Source organism: Strongylocentrotus purpuratus, unplaced genomic scaffold (genome assembly GCF_000002235.5).
Source record: "Strongylocentrotus purpuratus isolate Spur 01 unplaced genomic scaffold, Spur_5.0 spur5_scaffold_10, whole genome shotgun sequence".
NCBI classification, from domain to species: Eukaryota; Metazoa; Echinodermata; class Echinoidea; order Camarodonta; family Strongylocentrotidae; genus Strongylocentrotus; species Strongylocentrotus purpuratus.
Window position 1 is genome coordinate 18762813 of NW_022145595.1, and position 21037 is coordinate 18783849.

At 40.2% G+C, this 21037-nt stretch overlaps 1 protein-coding gene across 8 annotated transcripts; it reads left to right on the plus strand.

Annotated features, from left to right (window-relative positions):
- Window positions 1-5097: 5097 nt before the first annotated feature.
- On the plus strand, window positions 5098-19919 carry LOC753443. 8 transcript variants are annotated; one of them, XM_030979681.1, is made up of 8 exons: window positions 5098-5913; window positions 9094-9171; window positions 11076-12082; window positions 14798-14845; window positions 16089-16259; window positions 18164-18286; window positions 19348-19481; window positions 19600-19919. In XM_030979681.1, exons 1-7 carry the CDS (start codon window positions 5301-5303, stop codon window positions 19471-19473), a joined length of 2166 nt encoding a protein of 721 aa, XP_030835541.1. In that variant the 5' UTR covers window positions 5098-5300; the 3' UTR covers window positions 19474-19481; window positions 19600-19919. The 8 variants fall into 8 exon arrangements, with proteins under 8 accessions (XP_030835541.1, XP_030835546.1, XP_030835547.1 ...); XM_030979686.1 differs by having other exon boundaries at window positions 11076-11977; window positions 12026-12082; window positions 19348-19919; XM_030979684.1 differs by having other exon boundaries at window positions 5100-5913; window positions 9094-9162; window positions 19348-19919.
- The last annotated feature ends 1118 nt before the right edge of the window (window positions 19920-21037 follow it).

A 21037-nucleotide genomic window follows, 5' to 3' on the forward strand; every position in this document is an offset into this window, starting at 1 on the left:
GCCTAAACTAATTTGCTTAACATGTGCAAACCCTTTTGTGTAATTCAAATAAAAAACATCGTTTGTGTTTTGGGGGTCCTATTTAAACATCTTCGAGTATTTTCTTTGTTTTGTATCATTATAAGCAGTGGTGGATTCAGGTAAAAAAAAAAGTGGGGGAGTGGGAAGGGGGGAAAGAAAAAGGAGGGGAAAAGGAAAGAAAAAAGAAGAGAGAAAGAAGAAGAAAAGAGGGAGGAAAGAAAAGAGGAGAGGAGAAAAAGGAGGGGGAAAGGAAGAAAGGGGAAGAGAGAGGGGAGAAAAGGAAGAAAGTGGGAAAGACGGAGGAGCAAAAAGGGGGAAAAGGAGAATAATGAAAAGGGGAAAGAAAGAAAGGGGATGATATTAGAAGAATTTTTTTTTTTACCAGGAAAGGGGCGGGGGCACGCAATTTTGAAGTGTGCATAATAAGGGGTCCCTCTTGCCAGGCGTGTAGCCCCCCCCCACCTCCCACACACAATTGAAAAAGCACCAGAAGAACAACAACAACAACAAAAATGAGAAAAGGGGGGAAAGAAAGAATTTTTGTGAGTTAAAGGAGAAAGGAGAAAAAAATAAAGAGAATTAAACAACAATAGAAGTAGGTATAGCACACCAAAAATAAGTACAACAAACTCATGTTATTTGATGACTGCAAATGATCAAGCTTTATGAAAGCTTCAAAAAACAAAAAAACAGAATTGAAATCGGTCAATGCATGCGTTGTGATTTTATACCATTTTTTTGAAATCGCAAAATTACCAACAAAACCTGCTAGAAATGGTCAAATTGGCAAAAATGGCAAAATTCGACAAAGTTGACAACTAATTCATCACTTTCTTGGACACAAATAATAAATTAAATTATCAGACACTGAAATATCATCTTTGTGGTAAAAATACAAAAAAGAAAATTCATATATCTATATTAGAAGGTAAGTGGGAGAGTATGAGGAATTGCATTTCTTATAAAGGAATAATGGGGAAACAGGGGCGTCGCTAAAGGGGGTGGGGTGCGTCACCCCCACCTCTGGCAGGATATTGTCGGTAAAATTACGCTGCTGTCGGTAAAAATGAGAAAAGGGGAGGGGAAAAATGAGAGGAAAAGGGAAAGAAAAGAAAAAAGAAAAGGAAAAGAAAGGAAAGAGAAGAGAAGAAAGAAAGACAAAAAGAAAAAGAGGAAGGAGAGGAACGAGAGAAAAGAAAGAAAAGAAGAAAAGGAAAAAACGAAGAGAAAAGGGAAACAAGTGAAACGGGGGAGGGGTTGAAAGAGAGCAAGATGTTGGGTGGAGTCACCACGTCGAGGGGCAAGAAAGATAAGTATAGATTATGTCGCTGTGTTGGGTCCGCTGTGTCGGTATTCTTGCTCGATCCTCGTGTGCTATATCAATGCAGATGTTTGAAGTCGGCAAGATGTACAGGTATTTTGTCGGTCTGCTGGCAATTTTTTTCCCCCTACGAACTGACTTTTTATCGGGCAAGTAACATTTTTGAAAATTCAGACAATGATTAAAAGTCGGTACAACGAATCATTTTCCCCCTCCCCCTTTTCTCATTTTTTACGACAGCAGCGTAATTTTACCGACAATATCCTGACAGGTGGGGGAGCTAGGTGTCGTCATCCGTCAAACTTTTCGCGCTTCGCGCAGGAGGGGGAAACTGAATTCAGGCAAGGATTAAGAGTAGAGAACGGTACATCGAATCGTCTTCTTTCTCTAATAATTTAATGAAACGTCAAAGCTTCGTGCGGGAGGGGCAACTGAATTCAGACTAGGATTAAGAAATGAAAACAGTACAACGAATCGTCTTCTTTCTTTAATAATTTATTGAAACGTCAAAGCTTCAAGTAATAATTTGATGAAATGTCAAAGCTTCGTGCGGGAGGGGCAACTCAATTCAGACTAGGATTAAGAAACGAAAACAGTACAACGAATCGTCTTCTTTCTTTAATAATTTATTGAAACGTAAAAGCTTCCGCGCTTCGCTTCAGACAAGGATTTAAAGTAATAATTTGATGAAACGTCAAAGCTTCGCGCGGGAGTGGGAAAACTGAATTCAGACAAGGATTAAGAGTCGAAAACAGTATAACGAATCGTCTTCTTTCTCTAATGATTTAATAAAACTTCAGAGTTTCTACGCTTCGCGCGGGAGGGGCGAAACAAGAATTAGGAGTCGGGAACGTACGGTACAACGAATCGTCTTCTTTCTCTAATAATTCGATGAAGTGTCAAAGCTTCCACGCTTTGCGCGAGAGGCAGGGGCGTCGCTAGACCTTTTTTTAGTGGGGGGGGGGGTGTAGATGCCAACGATTACCGACAAAACTTGCCACCAATTACCGACAAAATTAAATGTCCCAATATCTACAAATTTAACCCCAAAGGCTAAATTGTTTTTCCTATGGACTATCTAGTAATTGCGTATGCGCAAATGATCATTTTCCTCGACGATTATACGAATTATTTCGTCAACTTATTCAACATCAAAGCTATATATATTTTAATGCAGGTGCGGAGCTAGGATCTTATTTTAGGGAGGGGCGGTAGTGAGCAAGCGAATCACTTAAAGAGCGCGCGAAGCGCGCTCATTAGGGGGTGTCGGTGTTAGGCCTCCCGCACGAAGCGTGGAAGCTTAGACGTTTCCTTAAATTATTAGGAAAAGAAGACGATTTATTGTACCGATCTCGACTGTTAATCCTTGTCTAAATGAATTTACCCCCCCCCCCCCCTCCCGCGCAAAGCGCGAAAGCTTTGACATTTCACTAAATTATTATAAAATGTAGACGATTTGCTGTACCGTTCTCGACGTTATAATCCTTGTCTGAATTCAGTTTCTCCCCCTCTCGCGCAAAGCGCGGAAGCTTTGACGTTTCATTAAATTTTTAAGAGAAAGTAGACGATTCGTTGAACAGTGCTCGACTCTTAATCCTTGTCTGAATTCAGGTTCTCCCCCTCCCACGCAAAGCGCGGAAGCTTTGACGTATCATTAAATTATTAGAAAAAGCAGACGTTTCGGTGTCGGCCTACTGTTCTCGACTCTTAATCCGTATCTGAATTCAGGTTTCATCAAAATATAGAGAAAGGAAGACGATTCGTCGTACCGTTTTCGACTCTTAATAAGCCCTAATTGTCTGAATTCAGTTTCCTCCTTTAGCGCGAAGCGCGGAAGCTTTGACGTTTCCTTAAATTATTAGAGAAAGCAGACGATTCGTTGTACCATTCTCGACTCGTCTAAATAAAGTTTTTCCCACCCGCGCGAAGCGCGGAAACTTTGGTTTATCATCAAAATATAGAGAAAGGAAGACGATTCGTCGTACCGTTGTAGACTCTTAATCCTTGTTTGAATTAGTTTCCCCGAAATTTTAAAGCTCTGATTTCTTTAGCTGATATTATAGGAGAGTGAAACTTCGAGAAAATACAAGTATTGTAGTTGTAGTCACTCTCGAAGTCGTCACAGCGGATAAAAAGTCACAGTTCGGCCGACCGACAATGTACATCTCACCGACTTCAAACTTCTGCGTTGATATAGTACACGAGGATCGAGCAAGAATACCGACACAGCTGACCCGACAAAGCAACATATTTACCCATGTCTTTCTTGCTTCCTTGACGAGACGACTCCACCCACAACCCCCCCCCCCCCCTTCTTCTACTCCCACTCCTCCTTTCTCAGGCTCTTACCTCCCCCCTCTCTCCTCTCTTCACCCCCGTTTCTTTTGTTTCCCTTTTCTCTTTTTTCTTTTGTTTTTCCTTTTCTTCCTTTTCTTTCTTTTCCTTTCTTTCCTCTTCTCCCTCTTTTTATTTTTTTCTCTTTCTTTCCTTTCTCTTTTCTTCCCTTTCTTTACCTTTTCTTTTTTCTTTTCTTTCCCTTTCCCTCTCTTTTTTCCCTCCCCCTTTTCTCTTTTTTTCCCGACGGCAGCGCAATTTTACCGACAATATCCTGACAGGTGGAGGGGCGTCGCACCCCACACCCTCCTTTGGCGACGCCCCTGGCGAGAGGGGGAACTGAAAAATATCTTAGTTCCCGGCCCCGGCCGGGTTTATAGGGTTAAATTTGTAGACATTGGGACATTGGCTTTAATATATTTATCGATAATTGGTGGCTAGTTTTGTCGGTAATCGTTGGCATCTACACCCCCACTGAAAAGGTTTAGCGACGCCCCTGATAACAAAATAGTTTATACACTCGAGATAATTTGTGCAAGTAGGCCTACTCGTCTTTGTGCAACAACGAAGCATAATAATTATACAACTCTCGCGACGTGACGGATCACTTTTTTCTAACTTCTAACCATCAGAAGGCCTCGTTTTTTTTCTTCCAGGAAGTGCCGGTGGACATTATAATGCGCCAAATGTGGTTCTCAAATTGCAAAAGATCCCTCCTTCGAGGGGGAAGGAAAAAGTAATTTTACGTCATATTACTCCAGGAAGTGCCTGGAAATGCGCTCAATGTGGTTCTAAAGTGGCAAATGCTTCCTACTCTTGGAGGGGGTTCCGGTTCTGGCTCCCAGACCCACCCTGCTTGGTCGCTCCCGGTCGCTCCCTCGCCGCTGACGCCTTGCCGCTGTCGCTTCGCTCCATCGTTTTTCATATAATTCACCCAATGCGATTTTGTGCCCCCCAAGAAATTCCTGGATCCGCCACTGATAAGTGTAACATGTGTTCCATCCTTTGAGGGGCCATTGAATGGCATCGTTACGGGTTACGGGAGATTATAATTTATATATATATCGATCGAGACCTCTACTTGTTTTGCTTTGTAAATGTCACCTAAATGGAGGTGATTGTGCGGGCTGGATGGCTGGATCCCATCATCTCCTTTTCTCATCCTTTCCCACTTCCTTCTCATTTCATTTCTTTTTGTTTCTCCGCCTTTCCTGCCCCTCTATAGGTCGACCCTATCTATACAGCTAGTGGTAAAGACTAAGCGCCATTTAAGTCCCCCCCCCCCCCCCCCCCCCATACCCACCGTACCCTCATAAATCTACAGGTAAATTCGAGTCGAGCATGATACTAAACACGTCGGCCAGACGAATTCAAGCATTGTTCAATTTTCGACCCTTCCATGTTGCTGAGTTGCGTATTACGGCGTGCCAAATATGCCTAGGCCACTTCCAACGATCGACAAGTACGAGTTAAGTGGTCGAATGCTCTTTGGCCGGTACGCCATACGGTGCACATAAATCTGTAACCACTTTACTTCCACGTATATTTACGGCATGATGTGTATCTGACGTGACGAAAAGGAACAACCAATTCCCGGCGAAACTTAGAAGTTGTATCTGGAAACATGGCTTACATCGCAATGTCATGTGCTTTCCTGTTCTCTCTGGTTCTCATTTCATCTACGAACTCAGCTCCAGTCAGTCAGGAGCAATTTTTCGACAATTATGAACGCACAGAAAAATATCTTCAATCCTGCATCCCAACGTTGAATGTCCTTTTCGATACGAGTACCGACCCCGCTACTTCGGCGGGGCAGCCCAGCATCTTTCGAGAAGCGTGTCCTCCGGAGTCGTCTCAGAACCCAAATAGGCCTAGGCCTAGATCCAATTTGTGCATGTTGTTCGCATTCAGAATTCATGATATGTGTCAGGTGTCGAAAGCAATGCAAAACAATGTTAACGAATTCAACACGGAAATGATGAAGTCTTTTCTCCAACATTCACAAACTGTCATGGATGAACAGAAATTCTGTGCAGAAATGACTGCACCTCCACCACAGGGACAGTCAATCACACTCAGTCGGTCGGAGACCTACTATATAAGACAGGCGGCCGGAGTGCAAGTAGCATTGCCATTGGATCCTTCTACTTGTTCACATCTGTGGAAGTCAATGGACTGTGACCAGCGTGAGCTTAACTCGATCTGCCAGGCCTACGCTTTCCTTGCTACGATAGAAGGTGAATAACTTAAGAAGAAAACATGTAGACCCTAGCCCTAGGCATACATGGATGAAAAAGTGGTACACACCAAGTTATAGTCAGTTTGCTCAATAGCTGTGCAGCCCGACTATCTGCGTCGTGCGATAGTCAAAGCCTGCGCCTGTTGCTTAGCTGCGGCGCTACTTGAGCGGAATCGTCAAACTCCTCCGTTGTGCAGCCGCTGCATGCGAGTCCATTCATTGAATGAATACACACACGCGATCAGACTGCACACACGCATTCAAGGCTGTGCAGCGTATAGTGTGTACGAAGGCTTGCAACATGGGAGCACGCACAAAGTTTGCTCCACCCGGCTGAACGTCCTGTTAGCTATCGAGCGTTAAATATATATGTAGGGTGCAGATTCTACACGCTGTCACGATGGATTTTAGCTGAGCAGAGTCACACCTCCCCATTTTGCTGATTCAAAAAGGGAGGGGAGAGGGATATTTTCAAACTGCGATCACATGAGACCCCTTGGGGCTAGTGAGCAATAAGCGCATAACTATATACGTTTGGAACTACTTATCCCTTAGGGTTCGGTTGATGAAAGTGGGAAAACTCAGAGCTACGATGGAAACAATTATTTAATTGCCGTTTTGATCAAGATAATTTTAGAGTTCCGAACTGACCTTTTCTGGGCATATGGAGCGAAACCTGCTCTTTTATATGACACCTCATTTGTTGTGCATCGCCTTCAGGATCACAAGTGTTAAAGGTTTTAATCACAATTCATAATAAAAACTGACCAATTTTGCATGAGCTGCATGTAGACTGCATAGGAATGTGTACAATACTTTGGGAAGGGTTTTAGCGCACAAGACCGAGTGCGCAATCAGACACGCGATCAGACACCTTAGTAATAGCGATTAATTTGGTGCACTATAAAGGTACATTTTGTACATGTAAATGTAGGCAACAAGAAAACATGCATTTTCACGTACATGTATAAAAAATGTACCAGTACCTGTAATATGCACCGCATGTATTTTTCTTGGTCTTGACTTTATAGACTCTCAGTAGACCAAGATCCAGGTACATGTACATGTACATGTACAATGTACCTACATGAAATTTATTCAATTTGGGTGTTTTAATTTTTATTCAGATTTTGTATTTAAAAAGATTAAGGAGAGTGCAGTATTATATTTTTCCCCTTTTGCCTGAGTTATGGTGCATTGTGCCAGGCACATACACGTTAGAGCAATATCAAATCGCTTAAGTTTGAAAAGCTCAGGGTGAAAATTGAGAAGAGAGTCTATTTTAGTCGTGGGGGTCTTTGCCTCCTAAACAATGTACATACATGTACATGTATACATGTACATGTAGGAATTGTATGTTGTTGTTTTTTTAATTAAAGAGAAAGTCAAGATAGTGCTTTGTCTTGTCATCTAAGGCTATATAAGCCAATTTGAGAGCATTATACAGGTTGTTTACATGTACATGTAGTTGTCTTGCTGTTCATAAATATTAATAAGTTGTATCGTTTCTTTAGAAGCAAGGTCGTACATGGGTCAAATACATACCCTCACCTTTGCACCTCCTCAAAGAGGAGGGTACCTTCTCATAAGTGATTGTACAGACAGACAATGTACAGTTCAGGCTAGTAATGCTATGTACATGTACATGTACATGCGATGTCTCAGGCTCTCAGCACTAAATTCATACAACTGACGAGCTCACTCGATCCACACCCAAGAAATTCAGTTCATCCTTTTACTGTCTGTCTGTCTGTCTGTCTGTCCTTTTACTTTACTGTCTGTGCTGGTTGTGTACAAGTGAGGGAAGTTGACCGCTGACCTAGATTATGCTAATTAATGTCTATCATTTGCATGTATACTACATGTACACTGTACATACATACCGTACATGTACATGTATGCTTTAGCATGCCGATATTGAAAATGCTGTGTCATGTACAGTTGTACATGTACCTGACTGTATAGATTTTAATTTGGGCATGTTCACAATAAAAGGGCACAAAAATGTGACATGGGCTATTAATGTAGCCTGAATCTTCTAATCAATTTATTTTATTTTCATTTTGCATACCGTATTTGCCGGCGTAAAGGCCGCAGTATTTTTGGAAGAGAAAATATCAAAAAGTCGGGTGCGGCCTTTGCGGCTGAAGAGGAAGAAAAAAAAAGATCGCAAGGCAAAAACACAAATTTGTACATATTGGACAACAATAAAAGGTGATGAACATTTCTAGAATAACTGTCTAGAATAACACATGTCTTACCGACAATTATGTGTTTTATTTTTTAAATGAAGGGCAAAGTTTTGTCAATCTCGTAAATAAAAGTCATAACTTACCAACCAAACTCTACTGTAGATCTAGATCTAAGTTTTTGCCACAGCTAAAGCACGCTCAATCCTCAGATCTCGCGAACTAAGCTATGGTGCAATGCAATACACAAGAAAAAGCTGCATGGAAAAGCATCAGAGTCGGGATAGCCGAGCGGTCTAAGGCGGTAGTTTCGGGTCCCAATCTACATTTGTACCGCAAGAGTTCGAATCCCTCCGACAAATTTTTTAAAATAGCTTTTTAATGTCGAAATCGGGGGTGCGGCCTATGCGGCGCTGCAGCCTTATCGCCGGCAAATACGGTTCAGTTATGTACGTATATGTAGGCCCGAGTCAACTAATGGAACAAACAATCGACTGCCACAGTCGGCGTTTGTCATACAGTATAGACCACACACACACACTAAACAATGTGGCAGACTGGGGTTTCGAACCATTGGAGTGAAGGGTTATATGGAAATGTGCAACTTGAAATGATTAATAATTTTGCATTTTCCCAGAAAATAAGCATCGCACAATTTTCCTTTTAGTTTTCCAAAGAATGTTAAACTACATGTACCGTAGATGATCTGAACCATGAGGAATATTCTATACAAGTTTTGCATGGTTATTTAAAGAGTACGACTATTATTATATTCATTTCTATTAATTATTTTTCACAATGTTTGATTTTTTTTTGGATGATGTAGGTTGATACATGTACATGTACGTGTACATTTAGGTGGTTTTTTTTGGTAGGTTTTTGGTGCCAACTGTTGAACATGATTTCATAACTGAGCGCCTAATCTAAGCATACTGAAACATGCTGATGCAGCTCTTAAAAACTTCAATTTTTTCCCTCTTTCTTTTTAGGTCCTATTTTAGAAAGCCAGAAAGCGACACTGGACACTCCTGGAGAACCCAATGAACCACAAGCGCCAGGTACACAAGGTAATTTGTATTATCCCTCCAGGCAGAGGCGTCACTAGACCCTTTTCAGTGTGGGGGGGGGGGGGTGTACACTGTAGAGGCCACCGATTACTGACAAAACTAGCCACCAATTATCGACAAAATTTAATGTCCTAAATTTAACCCTATAAACCTGGAGCCGAAGGCTAAATTGTTTTTCATATGAACTATCTATAGTACTTGCGTATGCGTAAATGGTCCTTTTCCTCGACGACATAAATATACAAATTATTTTGTCAACTTAGGAAGCATCATAGCTATATATAAATGCAGGCGCGTAACTAGTATCTTATTTTACGGGGACGTTAGTGAGCAAGTGAATCACTTAAAGAGCTCGCGAACCGCACTCCCCTAGGGGGTGGGTGAAGGGCCTCCCGCTTAGACGTTTCATTAAATTATGAGAGAAAGAAGACAATTTGTTGTACTGTTCTCGACTCTTTATCCTTATCTGAATTCAGTTTCCCCCCTCCTGCGTGAAGCACGGAAGTTTTGACGTTTCCGTAAATTATGAGAGAAAGCAGACGATTCGTTGTACTGTTCTCAACTCTTTATCCTTATCTGAATTCAGTTTTTCCCCTCCTGTGCGAAGGGCGGAAGCTTAGACGTTTCCTTAGATTAGAGAAAGAAGACGATTCATTGTACCATTCGCGACTCTTTTCCCGAAAGTTTTAAACTTCTGATTTCTTTAGCTGGTATTAGCTCAAAATCAATTAGCAGTCACTTCAAAAACATAAAGGACCTATTTAAGTCCTTCATTTTTGTCTCGCCTGCGTAGCAAAAAGCGAGACATACAGTGTAGGCGCCTGCGGCAGCATCAACATAAAAAACTTAACCTAAGGTTAAGTTTTTGAATATTTAGTATAATTTTGAAAGTATAAGTTCTCATTCAATGAAACTTAGACTAAAGGGTTATCAAGTATTCCCAATCATGTGAGCAGATTTTCAGGTCACAAAATCAAGGTCAAAGGTCATTTCAGGTCAACAGACTTAGACTATGTAATGGCATCATCATCGAAAACTTAACCTCAGGTTAAGTTTTTGAATTTTTAATATAATTTTGAAAGTGTAAGTTCTTATTCAATGAAACTTACACTAAAGGGTTATGAAGTATCTTCAATCATGTGAGTAGAATTTCAGGTCACTAAATTAAGGTCAAAGGTCATTTCAGGTCAACAAACTTGGACACTTTTGTGGCATCAACATCAAGATTTTGAATTTTTAGAATAATTTCAAAAGTGTTTGTTCAAATTCCATGAAACTTGTACACAAAGGTTATCAAGTATCACAAATCTTATTCCGCAAGTTTAACATTGTTAAACGATGCCTTTAAAGGAGAATTACCGTATTCATTTCACTGATGGAGGACAGTAGTCTCTGTGTTAGTTTTAAAAAATTGGTGGATACTTCAAGCCAAGAAGACAAATTATCGCAAGGTTTTCTAAAAGTGGCTCTTGCAGGTTGTGGGTTGCTACCTTTTCTAATTTCTATGTTGAAATTGGAGTGCGTACACACATTTATATTCCTGGTTCATGACAAAACAAGTAGATAATTGACCTATGTTGACCAGCTGACCCATGACTTTGAATCCTATCCATGGGACCCGGTGAGTACATGTAAGTAGTAATCTAGGAACAAAGGGTGCTAGCATGCTGACTTGGTTTCAAACCAGGCAGGAATCTCTCCCAGTTCGAAATGACAACTACAACATGGAGATATATCAGAACTCCAAGTTTGACAAGCTAAAACAGTTTTGCTCACCTGAGCCTTTTTTAAATTTTCCATAGGAAAATTAGATTCCCATGGAGGCAATCTGTCAATTCTTTTTTATCTTTATAGCACAGTTTTCAATTTTGTGTGTAATTTTGTATTCTGCTTCATTTCTTCAGCAGAGGATAATGCATCAGATCAATCCAAGACCGCAAGCAGCCCAGGCGAGCAGGAAAAAGGTGTGCAAGAAACCCCAGATGCTGAATTGCAGCCTCCATCCGGTGAAGATGTCCAACTTAAGAATCCAGTTGGGGTCCCTGTCAATGAAATTCCTGTCGGGAACCTAGGGAATCAAGCTGAGGTCCCTGTCAATGAAATTCCTGTCGGGAACCTAGGGAATCAAGCTGAGGTCCCTGTCAATGAAATTCCTGTCGGGAACCCAGGGAATCAAGCTGAGGTCCCTGTCAATGAAATTCCTGTCGGGAACCTAGGGAATCAAGCTGAGGTCCCTGTCAATAAAATTCCTGTCGGGAACTCCGGGAATGAAACTGAGGACCCTATCAATGAAATTCCTGTCGGGAACCCAGGGAATCAAGCTGAGGTCCCTGTCAATGAAATTCCTGTCGGGAACCTAGGGAATCAAGCTGAGGTCCCTGTCAATGAAATTCCTGTCGGGAACCTAGGGAATCAAGCTGAGGTCCCTGTCAACGAAATTCCTGTCGGGAACTCAGGGAATCAAGCTGAGGTCCCTGTCAATGAAATTCCTGTCGGGAACCTAGGGAATCAAGCTGAGGTCCCTGTCAATGAAATTCCTGTCGGGAACCCAGGGAATCAAGCTGAGGTCCCTGTCAATGAAATTCCTGTCGGGAACCTAGGGAATCAAGCTGAGGTCCCTGTCAATGAAATTCCTGTCGGGAACTCAGGGAATCAAGCTGAGGTCCCTATCAATGAAATTCCTGTCGGGAACCCAGGGAATCAAGCTGAGGTCCCTGTCAATGAAATTCCTGTCGGGAACCTAGGGAATCAAGCTGAGGTCCCTGTCAATGAAATTCCTGTCGGGAACTCAGGGAATCAAGCTGAGGTCCCTATCAATGAAACTCCTGCTGGGAACCCAGGGAATCCAGCTGAGGACCCTATCAATCCCGATGTGCCCAATGATTGGAACCGAGTAGAAGATGGTTCAGAGGTAAGTCCTGATATTAATTTTTATGCCTCCATTACGAAGTAGCTGGAGGCATTATGTTTTCGGGTTGTCCGTCCGAACCTACGTCCTGTTCTCGTGATCGCGTTATCTGTAGAACCGATTAATGGATTCCTGCCAAACTTTGGTCACGTATGTATCTTGCAGAGCTGATGAACTGATTAGATTTTAAGGTGAAAGGTCGCAGGGCTCATGTATGCAAAAACGGCTCGTGATCGCGTTATCTGAAGAAGCGATTAATGGATTCCTGCCAAACTTTGGTCATGTATGTATCTTGCAGAGCCGATGAACTGATTAGATTTTGGGGTCACGAGGTCAAAGGTCACAGGGCTCATTATGTATGCAAAAATAGCTTGAGATCGCATTATCATTAGAACAGATTGATGAATTCCTGCCAAACTTAGATCATGTATTTATCTTTCAGAGCCAATGAACTGAGTATATTCTTGGGTTATGAGGTCAAAGGTCATGGGCTCATTATGTATGCAAAAAGCTTGTGAACGCATTTTCATTAGAACTGACAGATGGATTACTATTTAACTCAGGACATCTTGCAGAGCCAATGAACTGAGTAGATTTTAGGGTCATGAGGTCAAAGATCAAAGGGTCATGTATGTACATGTATATATGGGAAATTGCTTGTAATCACGATATTCTGAGAACCTGTTAGTGGATTACAATTGAACTTGAATTTGAAAAATTTCTTCTGTTTTGGTTTGTAAAATTGCTCTATGACGGAGGCATCATTTTTCGACTGCGCGCAGTTGAAGTTCCATCTAATTTTCTCTCTTTCCTTATTTTCCATGTGACTTTTTTCTTTAGCTTCTGCTTATAGAGTACCGAAGCTATGACGTCATATAAATCTATTTTTAGAAATTCTCAATTTTTTCTTCATTTTCCGAAAGAGCATCAAAAATAATGTCCAAATTATTGGCTGAGTTATCACCATCTGAACACCAGTAAATATATTTCCTATAGGAACTCAAGTGTTATACATGTACATGTATATGCTCTGGCTCCTAACCATTAGCAGCCAGAGCATATAACACTGAGTTCCTATAGGACCTGTTGGTACAAAGTAGAAAATTCAAAGGAACAGATCAGAAAAGGAACAGATCAGAAAAGGAACAGATCAGAAAAGGTTTGTTGAAAATCAGTCAATTGTATCAGAGAATATTCTACAGGAATCCAATTGACAAGTTGGTAAATGGTAATGTGACTTAGATATCATTTCTGACAATGAGCATTTCTTCTCAATGAGCAGGATAATTAACGTGACCAGTCTCATTGATTATCCGGCTCATTGTGACTTGTGCTGCATGCGGTGCTGTCGGTGCATATTCACTATCGCACACAAAAACATGAACTACATGTAGTTGTGTACTAGCACTGGGGCTCACCCAAGTTATTTCTGCCTGTTACCTGTATGTCTGTGACCTTTGTGAACACATGAACAGTTATTATTTGCACTGAATCTTGTGCAAACAATACTCATGAGCAATATACTAAATGCTTCAATTGAATGTTATTTAAACATTGTGATAAACCCTGGCTTAACATAAAATGGTTTATTAAAATACTTTCCTCGCGGCTGCAAGACCCAACTGCGAAAGTTGACAATTACAATGTCATTTCCAGATGTATATTCAAGACATTGACAATAAAAGGGCATTATTAGAGTATCATAAATATACAACCGCATAGAATGATCAAGAAAAAGGGATTAAAATCATTAAGAGGTGTACATGTACATGTCCTCATTAATTCTCATTAACTACATGTACATGTACAGTGTAGATGATCTTGGGAGTGTTTCACAAAGACTAAGATCGACTTTAAGTTGGACTAAATAACTATGGCAGGCTGTTCATGCCACCGTTTGCTTTCACCGTAATGATCTTTAGATAATATTTTTTCCTTCAATAATGAATTATCAAAAAATGTTAATTCTGTAGAATTGTGACCATGATTTGTACGTCCCTCGAGAGACCAATGCCGGTAAATAGTGAGAGCAAACAGTGGCATGAATGGCCTGCCATAGTTAAGTCCACCTTAAAGTCGGTTTTAGTCCTTGTGAACCTCCCCCCCCCCCCCCCCCCCCCACCTGTTTGAATACCGGTATACAGGTACATGTACATGTATGTCACAGGAATAATCTCCCTGTGCCACATTGAATTTACCATGGGATAGATATATAGTCACTATGAATATGATGGACAAAGAAAGCGGACAAAATATACAGTTCCTCAGGTAGACAAAGGAACATCCCTTCACTCCTATTATGTAAAAATGTGTAGAACAGGTGTCACATGCATGTTCACCTGTTCTACACATTTGTACATAATAGCAGTGAAAGGATGTTCCTTTGTCTACCTGAGGAACTGTATATTTTGTCCGCTTTCTTTGTCCATTATGTTCATAGTGAGTATATATATACCAAAATAGACTTCAAGATTTAATTTCAACTATTTCCAGAGCAAGATTTATTTCTTCAAGTGTTAAAAGGGTATTGGTGCTAATCAAGACTGGAAATGTGTAATACTGCAAAACCATATGTTGCACAAAGCAATTCTTACGTTGAATGTTCTTTATTGTTGTGTACAAAATTGCACATGTACATGTAGCAAACGAGCCACAATGTAGAGGGATTCAAAGACAGCAAACTTACATGCAGTGTCAACTTGATTTGTTGTTTTACAGGAAAGTAGTCATATCGAAGATAACGGACCAGGACTGGGGCCTCCCGGGGTAAGTTTATTTCTTTACTGTTGTTTCTCATCATAACCCAGTTCACACGTGTCACGGTTAACCACCTTAAAGGCCCTGTTGGAAGTGGAAAATGAAATAGATAAATTTTTTCTCAACAAAAAGCTTCTAACTTCAGCCATAGATTACAATAATATCTATTGTATGCTATTTTAGTATCTGTCAGGGGTGTAACAGCCCTCTGAAAACTCAAAATCTAAAGCTTTGAAAATCAAAAGTCATCGACTTCATGACATCTTATGTGGAGAACCGGTATGCATAATTTGTATATTCACAGTGACTTTCTATTGACAGCAATCTAATCTTGAAGAAAGCAGAGAATCCGATAAGTAAACTGGTGGAAGTTTGAATCAAATCAGACAAAATATGACAAAGTTGTGAATTTCTAAAAACTTGTAATCACTATAGGTATGGGCTCCTCAAATTGGCTGATCCAGTAATGTCTCTGTGGATGTAGAGGCTGGCAACCTTCCAATTTTTTCCCAACGCACAAAATGAATAAATATTTATTTTTCAAAATGTATGACCCAGGAGGGTCTTTTCTCTGCAGAGGACCTAATAATAATATGCTATTCATAATATATTTTGAGTAGTGACCCTAAAGGGAGCAGGCACTTAGGAAAAAAACAGAAATTATTTATATATAATTTTTGTACACAACAAAAACAGGAGAGTTATCCGCGACTACCGGCATGTCACAATCCACTGAACAAACTGCCAATTTGAGATTGACACAGACATAGTGATCTCATATACATGTAGTTAAAACATTCATAACTTTTATATTATTGGTCCGATTTATTTTAAACTTTTACCATTCTGTTTATCTTATTTTTCTGGTTTCATACAAATGAACTTATTACAGGGGTTGGGTTGCCCTTTCAAAATATTTTTGTTTCTGTCACCATGTTCGGTTTCCTTCTCTACATCTTTGCATTGGTATAGTTAGTTTAATACAATTATTCAATTCAGTTCAAGTACAACAAGCCGTATCATGAAAATAATGTTCATATTATATCTATTCTTGGGAACCTACAAAAACAAGCTATGCTTTCCAGTAGGTTCCTGTTTCATTTCATAATTTTGATCTTACTTTGTCAACTATGTTCTTCATTGTGCAAACAATTGTTATATGAAATGAAATAAAATCAATCAATCAATCAATCAATCATATTACCACCTTGCAACCTGTGATTGATTCCTATGTCCTATTATCAATTTAAAGGACTTTGGTAGTAATGACGACTCTTCGGAAGGAGGCTACGACAACAAGAATTCGGAAGACGACGACGGATGGGAAGCAAACCAATTTGAGAACCAGGATGAAAACCACAACATCGAGCCGATTCCTGGAAACGAGGAGAATCCAGGCTTTCAAGTGCAGCATCCTGTAGAGGTTAATTCTTGCCCTCTTTCATGATGCAGTCACACTCGCATATAATAAAACCTCGTAGCTAGAGTGACGGAAAGCAAATATGATTTCAATTTTTCAACACTTTTTCAAATTTCCATTTATTACAAAAGAATTGATACGGGGAGGGACGAGGTTATGATGGTACAAGGTTGTCATGTACCTGGCTATTACGGGGTCTACATGTATATGTCGCTTACTGCGAGGTAGAACAAAAATCTTTAAACATTCAACAATTTACCACGTAAAGTCAGCCGTTACCATTGCCGTTGGGCCTACATGGTGCTACATGGACTTACATGTACGTGCACTTGGGGCGACTATTAGTGACTGTATTAAAGCAACTATTTGCCAATCCTTTGCCACTATTTATGAATGTTTGGGACCTTTTAGGAACCCTGCCAAAACCCCAAATTTGCTACATACAACTGTACACAAACATTCGCGAGCATTAGCCGCTCAGTGAGATAGCCCCTTAAATGCTTCAGATCAGGGGAGTGTTTCACAAAGACTAAGATCAACTTTAAGTTGGACTTAACTGTGTCAGGCCGTTCATGCCACTGTTTGTTCTCACCATTATCTTTAGATAATATTTTTTCCTCAAATAATAAATTAGAAAAATTGTAAATTCTGTGGATTTGTGACCATAATTTTTTTTTGTACGTCCCTTAGGAGACCAATGCCCGTTAATGGTGAGAGCAAACAGTCGATCTTAGTCTTTGTGAAACACCCCCCAGATCATTCTATATTTATTCTTCAGTTATAAAGAAAAACATGCAAACATTTAAATATATACAAACCATTTTACGGTTTATTTACTCGGACAAGGTACAAAGCTTGGCTATTGTTTAGCTCAATGGCAGCTACATGGCTCCTACTGGGGTGTCTACAGCACCATATTTAAACAAAATCTTTTGGGCGTTCATTATGGCTAGGCTTTACATGAGAGTGTGACAAAAGCATTCAAGTGTACAAATCACCTCCAAAAAAAAGAAAGTTGTATACAGCTAGAATGTTTATAATCAACCTCAATGAATTCACCTGGCAGTTGTAGATATGTGAAAAATGTATACTCTTAAAAACATTTTCAATATGGTTATTAATTTATAATTCTCTGTGCTAATTGTATTTCTCTGTTTGTTTTTTTCTTCCTGTAATTATAATAATGTGTATTTTCTTTTCATGTTAATGGGAACATGTTTACAAGTTGCACCAAATTTTTCATAATCCAACCAAATTTACATTAATATGTTCTTTTTTGTATATTTGCTTGTACCATGTTATTGTTTTAAATACAATGAGGATGGGTGATAGCTCAGAGTAGAGCAGTGGTCCTGTAACCTGGTATTAGGCATTTGTCCTTACTGCTAACTCCCTCTGAAAGAGCTTTACCCTGCCAGTCCCCTGGTTGCTTAACTCACAAGTATACACATGCCTTCTTTAATAGCAGTCGGTTAAAACAAACAAATAAATCCACCAACAATCGTCGGCAGACCACCATGTAATAATAATAATAATAATAGATCACGTTTATAACGCACCTAATACAGTCGAACCTGCTTTAGTGATCACCTGTCTACAAAAAGCACATTTTTTGTTTCCCTTGAAAATGGTTTCTCATTGAAAAATGTACTAAAGGAACCTGTCTACAAAGACCACTTTTTGTGTTTACCTTGGGCGGTCGCTGTAGACAGGTTTGACTGTACTTTGTTTCTAGGCGCAGTACAGTATATATCATTAGCCCTGTAATCGGATTCAGGCTTACCCGCACACAATGTATGCACATTCTCCACTCCCTGGGGAGCATTCCCTCAGGGTTGGGGGCCCAAGTAAGGATTTTTTTTTTAATGTCTCTCACAAACATCTTGAATTTGATCTCTCTCTGTCAGCAGAATGTCAAGTATGACGATGGCTACGATGATGACGACGCCAAAACTCATTTCATGGCGTACTCTCTGACGGCAATCATTCTCATCCTAGCCACCTACATCATGTATCACAACAAACAAAAGGTAGGTCAACAAAGCTAGGCCATGTTTCATGAAACATTTACATGCCTGATGATTACCTGATTTAAATCGGTATCCCAATTTTGTTCTTCCCGATTTTACCCCTAGTTTCCCAAATTTTTCCAATTTCACCCAATTTTCTTACTCAAAAGGGGGAATGTTGTTAGATGCCATTTTTTTCTTCAAGAAACCTTTTTTTTTTTACTCAAAGGGGGGGGGGGGGGGGGGGGGGGGGGGGGGGACCTATATTTTTTTTTAGTCCTCACTATCACCCCTGCATTTAATAAAGTGTCGCATTTCTGTAATATGTTTGCACGCAGTCGATCAAATGCAGCATATAATGTAAATGTGTGTAGAGGCATGCATGCATAAAGGGTGCCACTTGTTCATGATCAAGCCATTGTGAAAGTGTAGTGAAACAAATGGTGATATCGAGTAGCAGCATTTGAAAACACTTTGCAGCCACACAGCAATCACTTGTAATATGTTCCAAATGACATAGGAATATTTTTACATTATTTAATTTTGAAAACGGTAAATTTGCTTGATATGATCATTGATCAATAATAATGAACTAAAAGAGCCATAAGTTAATAAATGGTCATATTTTCATAGATTTCTTTGTATTTGGATGAAATAAATAGATAAAGGTCATTTATGCACAGGACACCCTAGAGACATTTGATACAAACAGCTCATCTTTTAGATACAGCACTACTCTAAAAAGGGTGTAGCATGACGAAACACGACGACACATGTCTTTCCCGTGGCCTGACTCAGGGCCAATCGAGTATAATATGACTACGGACGACGCGACCGCAGTAGGCCTACATATTCACATTCGTGCGACATATGCGAATCTGAAGCGCGAGGAGATTTTTGGTCTGTTTCGCGAATGCTAGCACGCGCTGACTGTTAATCAAGTCCATTGTTAACCTGCAGTTGTCCAAAAGAAGTCGTAGATGTCGTTAACCAGTTTTTGCCTTGCTACACCCCCTTTAAAACACATATGTTTTATTTTCACCGAGCATTTCAACTCACTTGCCCATCCTTTTACTCACCAGATCATCGCCGTTGTAGTCGAGGGTCGGAACGGCAGGGGAAGAAGAAGACGAGGTGGTTCAGGGTACCAGAAGCTGGATCAGAACATCAGTGAAGCCATGCCTTCCATGCACAGCCAAAATGCATAATCTTCAACCCTGAAAGGCATCATCCAAGAACTGTCCATCTTCCATGTCATCTCTGCTGCAGCCTGCAGGAAAGCAGGTGCATCGGTAGAAGACAACCAAACGCATCTTGAGCTCCTTATCATCAACCTTCAAAGGCATCATCCAAGAACTGTCCATCTTCCATGTCATCTCTGCTGCAGTCTGCAGAAAAGCAGGTGCATCAGTAAAAGACAACCACAAGCATCATCAACCCTCAAAGGCTTCATCCAAGAACTGTCCATCTTCCATGTCATCTCCTCCGCAGCCTGCAGGAAAGCAGGTGCATCGGTAGAAGACAACCAGACACATCGAGAGCTCCTTATCATCAACTCTCAAAGGCATCATCCAAGAACTGTCCATCTTCCGTGTCATCACCTCTGCAGTCTGCAGGAAAACAGGTGCACCAGTAGAAGACAACTAGACGCATCCAGAGCTCCTTATCATCAACCCTCAAAGGCATCATCCAAGAACTGTCCATCTTCCACCACCTAATTAGGGATCACCACTGCTGTCCGCAGGAAAGCGGGTGCGCAGGTTCAAATGCCTGGTATAAGAAGATCAACTGCATCTTAAACACCTACATGTACCATTCAAGAACTATTCGTCCTTGAATGTTTGAAACAGATAAATGGTGCCATACAAGTGTTGTGGATCATCATCATCATCATCATCATCTTCCACCAGCTCTTTGGGTATCACTGCTGCAGTCTGCTGGACAGTGGTGGAACAGGTTAAAGGTATAGACCAGTTTTGGGAACGCCCTCCTCTCAAAAAATGAAATGGAAGCTCTTATTACCAATCATGTGAAAGAATATGTTTTGGCTAATACGTGATGATACAAATTTTGCCGGGAAACCTGCCTACTAATTGATATATTGGTAAATTATTATATCTATCCGGACTAGATAGATATCGCGTAGTCCCATATATATCCCTCTGTGTACAGTGCTTGTAACTTAACCAAGACTGGGCCAAATTTCTTATCATTTTAAACGTTTCTTTCACAATGCAATTAGACCAGAACTTGTCTATACCTTTACAAGTCCCTTGAAAGGCTTTGTAGTTGATGATATGGATGTTTTATGGAAGTTTTTTTGTAAATATTGACAGATATATAAAAGGAATATTGCTCATTTCATTGCCACTAATGTTGGCATATTTTTTCCTTTAAAAAAAAAATATGTTTATGTTGTTACTGATTTATATCTTAATATATTTCAGTTGGGACTATGTATATGAAACACACACTTCTTTCTTTTCTTAATTTGCTCACCGAGAATGTATGTAAACTTTGATTGTTAATTTCCTCTGCAAAAAGCCAGTCTGCATCTACTTGTACACATATGCTTACTTAAGATAACTTTCGCTTATATATGTAAGTCATATGCTTATCCATTATACAAATAGGGAAAAAATGTGTGCCTTGTAGTACCCGATCATAAGAAATTTGTCTGGAGAATCAGAGGTGAGTTTGTACAGCTTTATGATTTCTAATGTACAATGTTTATTTCTATATTGGAGTATATTGCTCCACTTGTAAAAGTCA

Excerpts from the sequence above, each read along its gene's own strand:
- LOC753443 (XM_030979681.1), top strand. The coding sequence starts at position 5,301 with ATGGCTTACATCGCAATGTCATGTGCTTTCCTGTTCTCTCTGGTTCTC. Across the intron at positions 5,914-9,093 it reads TTTCCTTGCTACGATAGAAG|GTCCTATTTTAGAAAGCCAG; the intron begins GTGAATAACTTA and ends CTTTCTTTTTAG. Across the intron at positions 12,083-14,797 it reads GAGTAGAAGATGGTTCAGAG|GAAAGTAGTCATATCGAAGA; the intron begins GTAAGTCCTGAT and ends GTTGTTTTACAG.